The 17,504-nt window shown below is 39.9% G+C and overlaps 1 protein-coding gene across 1 annotated transcript; it reads right to left on the reverse strand.

Annotated features, from left to right (window-relative positions):
* Positions 1-935: 935 nt before the first annotated feature.
* Positions 936-15,904, reverse strand: LOC122917282 (olfactory receptor 1J4-like). The gene is made up of 2 exons (XM_044264967.1): positions 15,416-15,904; positions 936-1,883 (listed from the first exon to the last, which is right to left on the reverse strand). The coding sequence occupies exons 1-2, from the start codon at positions 15,902-15,904 to the stop codon at positions 936-938; spliced, it is 1,437 nt and encodes a 478-aa protein (XP_044120902.1).
* Positions 15,905-17,504: the final 1,600 nt, after the last annotated feature.

Genomic DNA, 17,504 nt, shown 5'->3' on the forward strand with positions numbered 1-17,504 from the left:
CCACCCCCCCACCCCCACCCCCACCCCGCCACTTCAAACCCCTCAGATTGTTTTTCAGATTTGTGGAGCATAACAAATAGCATGGAGGACAAGGGGCATTAGAGAGGAGTAGGGAATTTGGGTAAATTGGAAGGGGAGGTGAACCATGAGAGACTATGGACTCTGAAAAACAATCTGAAAAACAATAAATCATCTTTTAAAAAAGTTAATCATCCCCATGACTACATGGGGATAAACTTGGGGGTCTTCTCCTTTTTTAAATTGCAAGCACAGAGCTTAGAAAATTACCTAGCTTATAGTAGTCATGGTAAATAATTTTGTGAGCATGAGTTATGAATTCATGTATTTATCTTTTTCCTTCTTAGAAGTGGAAGCTTTCAGTTTAGGAACAAGACAACACTCATTTTCCCAAATTAAAACGAATCAGGCAGATAGTGGCTATTCTCTCCACAAAAATCCAACTTACAGTGGAAAATTAAAATCTTCCTAGAATGGAGAAATGAGGTAACTTGATGGACTCCACTTGGCTCCCCTATTAATTTCTTTTCATAGGCAAAATCAAATGTAAGTTTATTTAAGTTTTAGCAAACCATCAAAAACACTTTATTCTAGCTACTGCATTAAGAAGGTAGGCCTTCTGGGCTTTCCAAAACTAAACATTAGAAACTTTACTGAGTATTTGTAGTTTTGGAAAATAATAGACAAGAAACAGGAAATAAGGAGCTGATTTATATTTCATTTACTTCAATAGAAAAAAACTGTGGGTTATAATTAAAAGCTAAACATGACGAAACTGAAATGGGTTGGGTCCTATAACATAACTGCTAATTTAAAGGGCAGTTGGGAGGATATAGGAGACATGGAGAGTCAACACACAATTTTTCAAGATCTCTGACAAGGTCAGTGGGTGAAATAACACAATTAGGTGATTCTCACTAGGTGAAAAGTATTTTGTTTCTGAAAAGAATCCCCAGAGCCAATTTCATGTCTTTGTTCCTTAGGCTGTAGATGAAGGGATTCAACATGGGAGTGACCACTGTATACATCAGTGAGGCAATCATGTCTTTGTCATTAGAGCTACCTGATGAGGTGGAAAAGTACAGTGCCATAATTGTTCCATAGAATAGAGATACCACAGAGAGGTGGGAGCCACAGGTGGACAAGGCTTTGCAGATACCTTTGGTAGAGGGGACCTTCAGAATAGAGGCCCCAATGTGGCCATAAGAGACCAAGATACCACTCAATGGAAAAATGACAACCACAGCCCCTGCAGTAAATATGGCCAGCTCATTAAGAGAGGTGTTGGAGCAGGACAACTTGAGTAGGATGCGGAGGCTACAGAAAAAGTGGGGAATGATGTTGTCAGCACAGAAAGACACCTGAGTCAGGAGCAGGGTGTGCAAGAGGGCACTGCCACAGGAGAGAATCCAGGAGCTGGCCACCAGCTGCACACACAGGTCCTCCTTCATGATGGTGGTATAGTGTAGAGGGTGACAAATGGCCACATACCTGTCATATGCCATCACTGCAAGAAGGATATTATCAACACAACCAAAGAGTAGATAAAAATACATCTGTGAAATACATCCTGGATAGGAAATGGACAAGTGCTGAGTCTGCATATTTCTCAGCATCTTTGGGACAGTGACAGATGAGAAACAGACGTCAGTGAAAGCCAAGTTGCTGAGGAAGAAGTACATGGGAGTGTGGAGGTGAGAGTCCAGCCTGATGAGCAGGATGATGAGCAGGTTCCCCAGCACCGTGGTCAGGTACATGCCCAGGAACAGGGCAAAGAACACTCCCTGCTGCTCTGGCCGGATGGGGAGTCCCAGGAGGAGGAACTCGGACACGCTGCTCTGGTTCTCCCTATTCATGCTGCTTTTCTCCCCTGGGGGAATAAAAAGAAATGGGAAATGTCAGGCACTTAGAAATACTAAGCATAGCAATTACTGTGTGGTCACATTTCTCCAAGTGACTGTCAGCGTTCAGACAAGTATCGCCTCACACTCATCCAGTCTGGAGGGAGGGATACAATGAGATTTGTCTGTATCCTGACATAATCACTTGGGGAAAGAATGCAACATCAAACTCTTCAGTGGGTATAAGCAGATCATTCTTTTTTGCTGTTGTTTTTTTACACACATAGAGACACTGTGGTAGACACCAGGGAGAGTCATAGATAAGACACAGTCCCTTCCTCTGGGGAGTCCACATTCCAGTGAGCAGCCTCACAGCCCTGATGAAGAACCTGGCTCTGCAGCCAGACTGCTTATGAGCTTGTGTCTTGTTCTTGCTTCTCCTGATTGCTGCTCACCCGGTCCATCTGTCTGTCTTTCCCTCACACATATGCATGCTTGCTACTTACAGCACTGAGAAGATTAAAGAAATGTTACATGTACAAAATAAGTCTTCAATACATAAACTCACTTCACACCATTAGGATAACTATTATCAAAAAAAAAGAACGAAAAAGAAAAGGAGAGGAAAGGAAAGGAAAGAGAAGGGAAGGGAAAGTGGGAAGGAAGGAAGAAAACAAGTGTTGATGAGGATGTGAAGAAATTGGAACACTTGCTGGTGGGAATGTAAAATGGTGCAGTCACAATGAAAAACATTATGGCAGTTCCTCAAAAAAATTAAAAATAGAATTACCATATAACCCAGAAGTTCCACTTCTGGGTATATATCCAAAATAATTGAAATCAGTTCTTAAACAGATATTTTAACACCCATGTTCAAAGCAGCATTATTCATAACAACCAAAAGATGGAAACAACCTGTGTCTATTGACAAATGAATGGATAAACATAATGTGGTATATACACACAATGGAATGGAAAGAAGGAAGTCCTGGCACATGCCTCAATGTGGATGAACCTTGAAGACATGCTGAGTAAAATAAGCCAGTTACCAAATTATAAATACTGTATGACTCCACACACATGAGATCCTAGAATAGTCAAATTCATAGAGACAAAAAGTAGAATGGCAGTGACCAGCAGTTCCCTTCCCAGGGAAGGGAAATGAGAAGTTATTGTTCAATGTATACAGTTTCAGATTGGGAAAATAATAAAAGTTCTGGAAGTAGATGGTGGCGATGGTGTGAATGTACTTAATGGCACAGAACTATATAATTAAAAATGATTTAAATGGCAATTTTTATGTTATATATTTCACCACAATAAAAATGTTTTAAGTTAGAAGATATATAAATACTAATTAATAAATTATTGACTCTAGGGGTATCTGGCTGGCTCCGTTGGTGGAACATGCCTCTCTTGATCTCAGTCAAACCCTATGCTGGGTATAGACATCACTTAAAAATAAAATCTTTTGGAGCATCTGGGTGGCACACTCAGTTAAGCATCTGACTCTTGGTTTCAGCTCAAGTCATGATCTCAGGGTCCTGGGATGGAGCCCTGCATCAGGCTCTGAGCTCAGCAAGGAGTATGCTTGGGATTCCCTCTCTCCCTCTCCCTCTGTCTTTCTCCCAGCTTGTATTCTCTACCCCCTGCACCTGTCTCTCCAAAATAAATAAACAAGTCTTCTTAAAAATCCTAATAAAATTTTAAAAATTTTATTCTTGCTTTTTTAAATTGTGTTATGTTAGTCACCATACAGTGCATCGTTAGTTTTTGATGTAGCGCTTTATGATTCATTGTTTGCATAATAACACCCAGTGCTCCATGCAATACTTGCCCTCATTAAAACCCATCACCAGGCTAACCCATTCCCCCACCTCCTCCCCTCTAAAACCCTCCGTTTGTTTCCCAGAGTCCGTAGTTTCTCATGGTTCATCTCCCCCTTTGATTCCCCACCCCCTTCATTTTTCCCTTCCTTCTCCTAACATCCTCCATGCTATTCCTTATGTTCCACAAACAAGTGAAACCATATGATAATTAACTTTCTCTGCTTGACTTATTTCACTCAGCATAATCTCCTCCAGTCCCATCCATGTTGATGCAAATGTTGAGTATTCATCCTTTCTGATGTCTGAGTAATATTCCATTGTATATATGGACCACATCTTTATCCATTCATCCATTAAAGGGTATCTTGGCTCTTTCCACAGTTTGGCTACTGTGGCCTTTACTGCAATGAACATTGGGTGCATATGGCCCTTCTTTTCACTACATCTGTATCTTCAGGGTAAATACCCAGTAGTGCAATTGCTGAGTCATAGGGTAGATCAAGTTTTAATTTTTTAAGGAACCTCCACACTGTTTTTCAAAGTGGCTGTAACAGCTTGCATTCCCACCAACTGTAGAAGATGGTTCACCTTTCCCCACATCCTCTCCAACATTTGTTGTTTCTTGCTTTGTCAGTTTTTACCATTCTAACTGCTGTAAGGTGGTATCTCAATGTGGCTTAGATTTTAATTTCGCTGGTGGCTAATTATGATGAATATTTTTTCATGTGTCTCTTAGCCATTTGTATATCTTCTTTTATTTATTTGACACAAAGAAAAAGAGAACACAAGCAGTGGGAGTGGCAGGCAAAGGGAAAGGGAGAAGCCAGCTTCCTGCTGAGCAGGGAAGCTGATGCAGAACTGGATCCCAGGACACTGGAATCATGACCGGAGCCAAAGGCAGTTGCTTAAATGACTGAGTCACCTCAGTACTCCAAAAAAAATTCTTTAAAAAATAAATGAGTAAAGGGCACATTCAAAAGGAAGGTGACTAAATAGGGCACATGATGTGATGAGTACTGAGTGTTATATTCAACTAATGAATCATTGAATATTATATCAAAAAGGGTGGGGGGTGGGAGGTTGGGGGAGCCAGGTGGTGGGTATTATGGAGGGCATGCATTGCATGGAGCACTGGGTGTAGTGCAAAAACAATGAATTCTGTTATACTGAAAAGGTGGGTATTATAGAAGGCACGGATTGCATGGAGCACTGGGTGTGGTACAAAAACAATGAATACTGTTATGCTGAAAATAAATTAAAAAATTTTAAAAAAGAAATAAAAATAAAAATTAAAAATTTTTAAAAAAGAAATGTAAGATAAACAGAAGAAAAAAATTAATAAATGCTCAAAAGTCCTCAATTTAAATGTGTAAAAAGGCCATGTAATTTATTAAAAAAAACAAACAAACTAATGATGCACTATACCTTTGCTAATTGAATTTAAATAAAACAACAACAATAAATAATTAAATAATTAAATAAACTCACTGTTTTGGCAGCATGAATGACCAAGATCATAGGTCAGGAATTAAAGAAAACAGAGGTATATATAGGCCATCAGGTAAGATCAACCAGCTTCCTGATAACATGTCTTTACTTCTGTGATCTTTCCCATATCCAGGGAAATAGTGAAGGCACAGACCATGATCCCTGGTAATTAGAACATCCACAGCACTTAATTCACCACATTTTTAACAAATTTGCCAATAAATAACTTCCTTCATATCTGCCATTCTTTCTCTCCCCTTCATGCCTGCACTTCATAATGGCTAAGTTCTGAGTATACATGCAATGTGAGTGACATGAGAATCTGCCCAATGATGTGGCCCCAGAGAACAATATATTATGGATGTCATTGGCCTAAGGAGCTATACCAGAATTCATAGTCATCTGAGTAACTAGACAAGGTTCCAGTATTAACTACACCATGCTACCCAAAGTAGAAATATGGAAATCACTGAAGGGCAATGAAGAAATTTGGGGGGGGAGAATTTCACAGTAGCCTTCAAACCACATGGACAAATTTCCATCAACTTTGCCTAAAGAGGACTTTCCTTGGAGGTTCCCGTTGTGTCTAGAGCTGAGACAAGAGAGGAGTCAGGCTGTAGAGCCATTTCCCCAGGTCAAGTGCATACACATCACACACACAAAACAGACACGTAGAGTAACACAGAAACAAACCCAAGGTGCTGTGCTTTGGCCCTCTCTGACCTATACTCATCTCCAGTTGAAAGTATAGAACTTATATTCATTTTTTTTTCTTATTTTCATTTTTAAAATGAAACATTTTGTCACACAAAACTTAAAAAAAAAACAGAAGGAACCCTTCTTCTTTTTTTTAATTAATTAATTTATTTTCAGCCTAACAGTATTCATTATTTTTTCACCACACCCAGTGCTCCATGCAATCCGTGGCCTCTCTAATACCTATCACCTGGTACCCCAACCTCCCACCCCCCCCGCCACTTCAAACCCCTCAGATTGTTTTTCAGAGTCCATAGTCTCTCATGATTCACCTCCCCTTCCAATTTACCCCAACTCCCTTCTCCTCTCTAACTCCCCATGTCCTCCATGCTATTTGTTATGCTCCACAAATAAGTGAAACCATATGATAATTGACTCTCTCTGCTTGACTTATTTCACTCAGCATAATCTCTTCCAGTCCCGTCCATGTACAAAAGTTGGGTATTCACCCTTTCTGATGGAGGCATAATACTCCATAATGTATATGGACCACATTTTCCTTATCCATTCGTCCGTTGAAGGGCTTCTTGGTTCTTTCCAGTTTGGCGACCGTGCTAATGCTGTTGGTGGGGATGTAAAATGGTCAGCTGCCATGGAAGACAGTATGGTGTTTCCCCAAAACATTGAAAATAGAACTACCACATGATCTTGCATCCCACTCCTAGGTATATACCTTTAGAAAGGATTGAAATCAAGATCTGAAAGCAATTTCAAAAGCACGTCCATGCTCATTGCAGTACTATTCACAATAGTGAAGTTATGGAAACAACCCAAATGTCCATCAACGGAAGAGCGGGTAAAGAAAATGTGGTATAAACACACAATGGCATATTATTCCACCTTAGAAAAGAAGGAAATCCTTCCATTTGTGATAACATGGACGAACCCAGAGGACATTATGCTAAGTGAAATAAGCCAGTTCCATAAGGACAAATACTCTATGATTTCACTTTTATGAGGTATCTAAAAGAGTCAAACTCATAGAAACAGAATAAATAGTAGTTACTAAGGGGAGGAGGGGAAAAGGTATAGCTGTTTTTCAAATGATATCAAGTTTCAGTACCTGAATGAATTAGTTCTAGAGGCCTGCTCTATGGCATGGTGCCTGTAGTCCACAGTACTTTATTATGCACTTAAAAATTCATTTAAAAAGTAGATCTTGTTTTAAGTTTTTTTAATCCAGAAAAAACAGGGATTCAAGGAAATTTTTGGAGGTGATGGATATGTCTGTTACTTGATCGTGGTGATAGCTTCAAATATATATGCATATGTCCAAACTCATTAAATTGTGTATGTTAATTTTGTAGTTTTTCTAACAATTGCACCTCACTAGAAATGTTTAAAAAATCATGCAAACACCACATCCAGTCATCCAGGCAACTCACAAACCACACACATACAACACACAGAACCTCACTACACACAATAAGAATCACTTGTAGTCTAACACAACATACAATTAACCTAAAAAGAAACAACATATACACACCCACACAAGCACACACAAGCACACATATATGCATTGCCAGGAGATTTCCAGCTTTCCATGATCTATTATCAGCACTATTCAATAGGATGGTCTACAGTAATGGAAATGCTCTATATCTATGTTGTCCACTATAGCAGCACTAGCCCCCTGTGACTACTGAGGACTTGAAATAGAGCTACTGCAACTGAGGAACAACATTTTGATTTCAATTAATTTCAGTTAATTTTAATTTTATGGCCACATGTGGCTAATAGCATCATAGAGTCAGTGTGGAAGTCAGCCTCTAAAAACACAAGCAACGTAAATACATTGTCTCCTAGTCCTCAAATGCACATATCTAGGTCTAGTGATGTTTCCCCACCTTGTTCCAAACTATGCCAATTCTTGCTGGTCCAGGCTGCTGCCTGAATACTTCTCTCTTATGCCTCCCTGGGCTGAGGGTCTTTAGCACCTTTCATGCCTGTTCACAAGCACTAGAACAATGAGCAGGAAGATTCACATTTACCAATAAGACAAAGACCCAGGGGAACACAACCCCAAGCTTCTTTAGAGAAGAAGCCAACAGAAATAATTGCCCAATTTCTTGCCTCCCTCTTGAGATGGATCCTGTGCAGGGACCAAAAGTGGGTGAACCACAAGAGTCCCAGGAGAAAAGTGTCCCTAATGTCAGTGACATATTAGCCTCCCCTCTGCCTGGTCATGAGAAGATGGAGAGGCCATGAGCACCCTTGACTTGAAGAATACAGCAATGGATTCTGTCTCTCCATACATCATAGAAAGGCCCAGACAGAGTAGTACTGCCCTTATAGACTCCCACACCACTGATTCCACCCCCCAAATGTATTAGAGCGCATACACTACCACCATTCTTTCCATTCTTAGAGAACCACAGATCCACAAAAGCCAAAGTAATCTTGAAAAAATTGAACAAAGTTAGAGGCATCACACCTTTTCTAAAAAAGATTTTTATTTATTTACTTATTTATTTGAGAGAGAGACAGAAAGAAAGAGCACGAGCAGAGAGGAGGGGGAGAAGCAGGCTCCCTGTCAGTAGGGAGCCCAAGAGGGGGCTTTATCTCAGGACCGAGATCATGACCTGAGCTGAAGGCAGACAGTTAACTGAATGAACCACCCAGGTGCCCTGAGGCATCACACTTTTGACTTCAAACTAGAATACACACCTATAGTAATCAACACAATATGTTATTGGCATGAAAACATATAGACCATGGAACAGAATACAAAGCCCAGAGATAAAACCATGCATAGGCCATCAACTAAGCCTTGACAAGGGAACCAAGTGTATACACAATGAGTAAAGGATAGTCTTCAGTAAATGGTGTTGAGAAATAGGATATCCATATGCAACAGAATGAATATGAATCCCAAAAATGTGAAAATAGAGGTCTGTGACATTCAGCACCAGGAGCCAAAAATGTCTGCAACCTTCATGGGCAGCAGAAGCACCATCCAGGAGCTGTTCAAGGGCATGTTTCAGAGAAGTTCATGGCCATGTTCAAGTGCAAGGCTTTCCTGCACTGGTACACAGGCAAGGGCATGGATGAAATGGAGCTCACCAAGGCCAAGAGCAGCATGAATGACCTGGTTTCCGAGTGCAAACAGTACCAGGATGCCAGGATCAAACAGAAGGGTGAGTTTGAGGAAAAGGTAGGGGAGAAGTTGGCCTAGAGTTGTCTGGTACCCAGTAAAGCATGGAAGCTATGTGAACTCTTTATTTACTCACAACCTGTTATCTGATAGCAAGTCTCTCTGTGTGTGCACTGCTCTTCTCCCTGCCTTGACAGCACACGCACTAGATCATAGGATATTTGTGTATGAAGTTTTCTATCTATTCCAAGTGGAGACTAGACCCTTTTAAAAATACATATAATTTTCAAATACTTTCTCCTAGTGATGATGAACATTTTTCATGTGCCTGTTAGCCATTTGTATGTCTTCATTTGAGAAGTGTCTGTTCATGTCTCTGCCCATTTTATTTATTTATTTATTTATTTTCAGTGCAACAGAATTCATTGTTTATGCACCACACCCAGTGCTCCATGTAATACATGCCCTCCATAATACCCACCACCTGGCCTTTTTTTTTAATATATGATTATCTGTTTTGTGTGTGTTGTGTTTGAGGAGTTCTTTATAGATCTTGGATATCAGCCCTTTGTCTGTACTGACATTTGCAAATATCTTCTCCCATTCTGTGGGTTGCCTCTTTGTTTTCTTGACTGTTTCCTTTGTTTTGCAGAAGCTTTTGATCTTAATGAAGTCGCTTTTGTTTCCTTTGCCTTTGGAGACAAAAAAGGGGCACGTGGGTGGTTCAGTGGGTTAAGCCTCTGCCTTCAGCTCATGTCATGATCCTAGAGTCCCAGGATCGAGTCCTGCATCACAGGCTCCCTGCTCAATGGAGAGTCTGCTTCTCCCTCTGATACTCCCCCTTCTCCTGCTCTCTTTCTCCCTCATTTTCTCTCTCAAAAATAAATAAATTTAATAAATTAAAAATAAATAAATAAATAAAATGCCTTATAGCTCTTAATATTTTGGTATATGGCCCATTTTTTAGTTAACTTAATATATAGTATGAAGTAAAGGTCTAAGTTGAAGGTTTTGCATTAGGATATCTGATTTCTCTAGCACCGTTTGTTGAAAAGATTGTCCCTCCCCCACTGAATTGCCTTGAACTGCATTCACACCTATGTCAAAAACCAGTTGATCACGAAAGTAAGGTTTGTTCCTTGTGAGGTTTATTTCTGGCCCCTCAATTCTGTATTTGTTCTATATGTCTATCATTATGCCAATGCTACACTTTCTTGATGATTGTAGCTTTACCGTAAGTTTTTAAATCAGGGCGTGAAATACCTCCGACTTTGTTCTCCTTTCAGTTACCTAACACACCTCTGTAGTTATAAACACCACCTCTAATTGCTCTGACTAGATATTCCAGTACTATGTTAAATAGCAGTGGCAAGAATGGGCATTCCTCTCTTGTTACTGGTCTTAAAAGAAAATCTTTCAGCTTTTCACTGTTAAGTATGATACTAGTTGTGGGCTTATATATAAATTTTATTATGTTGAGGGGCACCTGCGTGGCTCAGTTGGTTAAGTGTCTGCATTCCACTCGGGTCCTGATCCCAGGGTCCTTTTAATGCCATTCCTATCAAAATTCCACTGGTATTCTTCAAAGGGCTGGAGCAAATAATCCAAAAATTTGCATGGAGTCAGAAGAGACCCCAAATCGCTAAGGAAATATTGAAAAACAAAAATAAAATGGGGGGCATCACGTTACCTGATTTCAAGCTTTACTACAAAGCTGTGATCACCAAGACAGCATGGCACTGGCATAAAAACAGACACATAGACCAGAAGAACAGAGTAGAGAGCCCAGATATGGACCCTCAACTCTATGGTCAAATAATCTTTGACAAAACAGGAAAAAATATACAGTGGAAAAAAGACAGTCTCTTCAATAAATGGTGCTGGGAAAACTGGACAGCTATATGTAGAAGAATGAATCTCGACCATTCTCTTAAACTCTTAGAATGCCGGTGGAATTTTGATCAGAATGGCATTAAAAGTATAGATTGCTCTAGGCAGTATAGACATTTTAACAATGTTTATTCTTCCGATCCAAGAGCATGGAATGGTCTTCCATCCTTTTGTGTCTTCTTCAGTTTCTTTCATGAGTGTTCTGTAGTTCCTCAAGTACAGATCCTTTACCTCTTTGGTTAGTTTTATTCCCAGGTATCTTATGATTCTTGGTGCTATAGTAAATGGAATCGAATCTCTAATTTCCCTTTCTGTATTTTCATTGTTAGTGTATAAGAAAGCCACTGATTTCTGCATATTGACTTTGTATCCTGCCATGTTACTAAACTGCTGTATGAGTTCTAGTAGTTTGGGGGTGGAGTCTTTTGGGTTTTCCATATAAAGAATCATGTCATCTGCAAAGAGAGATAGTTTGACTTCTTTGCCAATTTGGATGACTTTTATTTCTCTTTGTTGTCTAATTGCTGTTCCTAGGACTTCTAATACTATGTTGAACAATGGTGGTGAGTGTGGGCATCCTTGTCGTGTTCCTGATCTCAAAGGGAAGGCTGTCAGCTTTTCCCCATTGAGGATGATATTTGCTGTGGGTTTTTCATAGATAGATTTTATGAAGGCGAGGAATGTTCCCTCTATCCCTATGTGTTGAAGAGTTTTAATCAGGAGCAGATACTGTATTTCATCAAATGCTTTTTCTGCATCAATTGAGAGGGCCATGTGGTTCTTTTCTCTTCTCTTATTGATTTGTTCTATCACACTGATTGATTTGCGAATGTTGAACTACCCTTGCATCACAGAGATAAATCCCACCTGGTCATGGCAGATAAACTTTTTAATGTACTGTTGTATCCTACTCGAGGAACTACAGAACACTCATGAAAGAAATTGAAGAAGATACAAAAAGATGGAAAAGTATTCCATGCTCATGGATCAGAGGAAAAGCATTCCATGCTCATGGATTGGAATAATAAACTTTGTTAAAATGTCTATACTCCCCAGAGCAATCTATACTTTCAATGTCATCCCAATCAAAATTCCACCAGCATTTTTCAAAGTGCTGGAACAAACAATCCTAAAACTATGGAAAGAACCAAGATGCCCTTCAACGGATGAATGGATAAGGAAGATGTGGTCCATATACACTATGGAGTATTATGCCTCCATCAGAAAGGACGAATATCCAACTTTTGTAGCAACATGGATGGGACTGGAAGAGATTATGCTGAGTGAAATCAGTCAAGCAGAGAGAGTCAATTATCATATGGTTTCACTCATTTGTGGAGCATAACCAATAGCATGGAGGACAAGGGGCGTTAGAGAGTAGTAGGGAATTTGGGTAAATTGGAAGGGGAGGTGAACCATGAGAGACTATGGACTCTGAAAAACAGTCTGAGGGGTTTGAAGTGACGGGGGGGTGGGAGGTTGGGGTACCAGGTGGTGGGTATTATAGAGGGCACAGCTTGCATGGAGCACTGGGTGTGGTGAAAAAATAATGAATACTGTTTTTCTGAAAATAAATAAATTGGGAAAAAAAATTCATATGGAACCAGAAAAAAAACCAAATTGTTAAGGAATTGTTGAAAAAGAAAAACAAAACTGGGGGCATCACGTTGCCTGATTTCAAGTTTTACTACAAAGCTGTGATCATCAAGACAGCATTGTACTGGCACAAAAACAGACACATAGACCAGTGGAACAGAGTAGAGAGCCCAGATATGGACCCTCAACTTGATGGTCAAATAATCTTCAACAAAGCAGGAAAAAGTATCCAGTGGAAAAAAAGACATCTCTTCAATAAATCGTGCTGGGAAAATTAGACAGCTATGTATAGAAGAATGAAACTTGACCATTCTCTTACAGCATACACAAAGATAAACTCTAAGTGGATAAAAGACCTCAATGTGAGGCAGGAATTTATCAAAATTCTAGAGGAGAACATAAAGAGTAACCTTTTCAACATCAGCCACAGCAACCTCTTTCAAAACATGTCTCCAAAGGCAAAGGAAATAAAAGAAAATGAACTTTTGGGACTTTATCAAGATCAAAAGCTTCTGCAAAACAAAGGAAACAGTCAAGAAAACAAAGAGGCAACCCACAGAATGGGAGAATATATTCACAAATGATACTACAGACAAAGGGCTGATATCCAGGATCTATAAAGAACCCCTCAAATTCAACACACACAAAACAGATAGTCAAGTCAAAAAGTGGGCAGAAGACTTCAACAGACACTTCTCCAAAGAAGACATACAAATAGCTGACAGACACGTGGAAATATGTTCATCATCATTAGCCATCAAAGAAATTCAAATCAAAACCACATTGAGATACCACCTTACACCAGTTAGAATGGCCAAAATTGACAAGACAAGAAACAACAAGTGTTGGGGAGGATGTGGAAAAAGGGGAAGCCTCTTATACTGCTGATGGGAATGCAAGTTGGTGCAACCACTTTGGGAAACAGTGTGGAGATTCCTTAAGAAACTAAAAATAGAACTTCCCTATGACCCTGCAATTGCACTACTGGGTATTTACCCCAAAGATACAGATGTAGTGAAAAGAAGGGCCATATGTACCCCAATGTTCATAGTCGCAATGGCCACAATTGCCAAGATGAGCCAAGATGCCCTTCAACAGATGACTGGATAAAAAAGATATGGTCCATATATTCAATGGAATATTATGCCTCCATCAGAAAGGATGAATACCCAACTTTTGTATCAACATGGACGGGACTAGAGGAGATTATGCTGAGTACAATAAGTCAAGCAGAGAAAGTCAATTATCATATGGTTTCACTTACTTGTGGATCATAAGGAATAACATGGAGGACATTAGGAGAAGGAAAGGAAAAGTGAATTGGAGGAAATCGGAGGGGGAAATGAACCATGATCTACTGTGGAGTCTGAGAAACAAACTGAAGGTTTTGGAGGGGAGGGGTGTGGCATTAGGTGAGTCTGGTGGTGGGTATTAAGGAGGGCATGTATTGCATGGAGCACTGGGTGTGGTGCATAAACAATGAATCTTGGAACACTGAAAAAATGAAATGAAATGAAATGAAACCTAACTTCACAGTGCTAACAAGGAATGTCTCATAGATATAAGGACATAGAACAGTTTAAAGGAAATTGATGGAAAAGAAATACCACATAAGTAGCCAGGTGAGGGTATTAAGGAGGGTTCATGTTGTGATGAGCACTGGGTATTATACACAACTAATGAAGTGTTGAACACTATATCAAAAACTAATGATGTAAAAAAAAAACTAATGATGTACTATATGATGGCTAACTGAACATAACAAGAAAAAAATATACCATGTAAATGCTAACCAAAAGAAAGCTGACACATCTATACTAAAAATCAGAAGAAGTAGATGAGATGTTAAGCCAGAAGCTGCTGCTAGAGATAAAGAGAAATATCTCCTATTTATAAATGCAGTAGTGTGATGTTAAATGAATAAAAATCAGAGGAGCCTTGCTTTGTAGCATTTGACAATTACCATAGTGTAATTATTTCCAGTATGGCTGATTTCAATCTACCAAAGTGATGTCATTAAATGTGGAGTTGAAAGAGATGTTCACATTCAGCTTGAAGCCAATGCAAGCCAGCTTCAGCACACCACTGCATTAAAGAACCAGTACACAGAAGCAGATCATGATGTTAAATCTGCATGTCTTCAATGGCAGCTTATAAAATACACAAGCAATAACTGGGCATATCTAAAAGGGGAAAAATAAATCCACAATTACAATTGTGCAGAATGTTTCACATAAGATTTTGCACATATAAGAGATGATGAACAAGGAGGAAAAAATTAAGGATAAGGGATATTTAACAAACCAAGTAACAAACTTGACATGGTGGACATATTAACAACACTATGAGCAGAATGTATATTTGTTTTAAGTTACATAGAGTTGCCAATCATACTATAGTTTGAGGAGATACATCTCCATTGCATGACTGCAGTAACCAGATTTAGTGATTGTCACTTAAAAGTTAGCCCTCTTGACAAAGATTTCTAGGGCCTGTTTTATATCTTTGTTCCTCAGGCTATAGATAAAGGGGTTCAGCATAGGGGTAACTACTGTATACATGACTGAAGCAATTATATCTTTGTCACTGAAGTCCCATGATGTGGAGAAAAAGTAAACACCTGCAAGTGTCCCATAATATAAAGACACCACAAAAAGATGGGAGCCACAGGTAGAAAAGGCTTTAAAGAGTCCCTTGGTAGAGGGGATCCTCAGGACAGTTGTCCCTATGTGGACATATGAGCCCAAGATACTACTCAAGGGCAGGATGAAAATAACTCCTCCTTCAGTAAAGATGACCAGCTCATTGAGAGAGATGTCTGAGCAGCTCATCTTCAGGAGCACAGTGATGTCGCAGAAGAAGTGGGGGATGGTATTATCAGCACAGAAGGATAATTGGACCAAGAGCAGGGTGTGCAATAGGGCATGAATGCAAGAGAAGAACCAGGATCCAGCTATTAATGAGATACACAGTTCCTGCCTCATGACAGTGGTGTAGTGGAGTGGCTGACAGATGGCCACGTATCTGTCATATGCCATCACTGCAAGAAGGACGTTGTCAAGACAAGCAAAAAGTATGAAAAAATACATCTGAGAAATGCATCCCACATAGTGAATGGATTGTTGCTGAGTCTGCATGTTCATGAGCATCTTTGGAACTATAATAGATGAAAGGGAAATATCAGAGAGGGCCAACTGGCTGAGGAAGAAGTACATAGGGGTGTGGAGGCGGGAGTCCAGCCTGATGAGCAGGATGATGAGCAGGTTCCCCAGCACCGTAGTCAGGTACATGCCCAGGAACAGGGTGAAGAACACTCCCTGCTGCTCTGGCTGGATGGGGAACCCCAGGAGGAGGAACTCAGACACGCTGCTCTTGTTCTCCCTCCTCATGCTGTTCTTATCTCTTCTGGCAAGTGGGGAAAATAAGGAACGTCAGTCAACATGTCATAACGTTTTAATTAGTTCCCTTCTATGAAAATTCTTAATTTTAACTACCTTTCTGTTTATTTTTCACAACTGTTGGTGCATGAGATAATTCGTCCATCTCTAGCTCTAATGATACATGAAATTGCACATTTACCAGTTTTTTTTTGAAAACAGCTAAAGGACAATTGTTCTTTACTCAACAAATATTTATTGAAAAAAAGCTTTGTCCCATATTGAGTACACAGTAGTGAACAAGAAATAGGAAACCCCTATGTGCAAGAAGTCTATATCTTTATATCAAGCCAGGTTCAAACCCCAATAATTTACTAAGATCAAAATGTGAAATGGGCACCAGGAAAAAAATTACGCGTCATTTCCTTTTTAAAAGGATGTGAAGACTCCTGGGTATTTACCCCAAAGACACAGATGTCGTGAAAAGAAGGGCCATCTGTACCCCAATGTTTATAGCAGCAATGGCCACAGTCACCAAACTATGGAAAGAACCAAGATGCCCTTCAACGGATGAATGGATAAGGAAGATGTGGTCCATATACACTATGGAGTATTATGCCTCCATCAGAAAGGATGAATACCCAACTTTTGTAGCAACATGGATGGGACTGGAAGAGATTATGCTGAGTGAAATAAGTCAAGCAGAGAGAGTCCATTATCATATGGTTTCACTTATTTGTGGAGCATAACAAATAGCATGGAGGACAAGGGGCGTTAGAGAGGAGTAGGGAATTTGGGTAAATTGGAAGGGGAGGTGAACCATGAGAGACTGTGGACTCTGAAAAACAATCTGAGGGGTTTGCAGTGGCGGGGGGGGTGGGAGGTTGGGGTACCAGGTGGTGGGTATTATAGAGCGCACGGCTTGCATGGAGCACTGTGTGTGCTGAAAAAATAATGAATAATGTTTTTCTGAAAATAAATAAATTGGGGGGAAAAAAGGATGTGAAGAGGAGAAGGGAGTTGAGGGAAATTGGAAAGGGAGGTGAACCATGAGAGACTATGGACTCTGAAAAACAATCAGAATTTTGAAGTGGAGGGGGATGGGGAGGTGGGGAACCAGGTGGTGGGTATTAGAGAGGGCATGGATTGCATGGAGCACTGGATGTGGTACAAAAACAATGAATACTGTTACGCTGAAAATAAATAAAAAATTAAAAAAAAAAAAAAAGGATGTGAAGAGCAATGGCCACAGTCACCAAACTGTGGAAAGAACCAAGATGCCCTTCAATGGATGAATGGATACGGAAGATGTGGTCCATATACACTATGGAGTATTATGCCCCCATCAGAAAGGATGAATACCCAACTTTTGTAGCAACATGGATGGGACTGGAAGAGATTATGCTGAGTGAAATCAGTCAAGCAGAGAGAGTCAATTATCATATGATTTCACTTATTTGTGGAGCATAATAAATAACATGGAGGACATGGGGAAATGGAGGGGAGAAGGGAGTTAGGGGAAATTGGAAGGGGAGATGAACCATGAGAGAATGTGAACTCTGAGAAACAAACTGAGGATTTTGAAGGGGCGGAGGGTGGGAGGTTGGTGGGT

The sequence above is a fragment of the Neovison vison genome, chromosome 9 (assembly GCF_020171115.1).
Source record: "Neovison vison isolate M4711 chromosome 9, ASM_NN_V1, whole genome shotgun sequence".
In the NCBI taxonomy this organism is placed as follows: domain Eukaryota; kingdom Metazoa; phylum Chordata; class Mammalia; order Carnivora; family Mustelidae; genus Neogale; species Neogale vison.

Excerpts from the sequence above, each read along its gene's own strand:
- LOC122917282 (XM_044264967.1), bottom strand. The coding sequence starts at position 15,904 with ATGAGGAGGGAGAACAAGAGCAGCGTGTCTGAGTTCCTCCTCCTGGGG. Across the intron at positions 1,884-15,415 it reads TATTGCACACCCTGCTCTTG|AAAAGCAGCATGAATAGGGA; the intron begins GTCCAATTATCC and ends CCCCCAGGGGAG.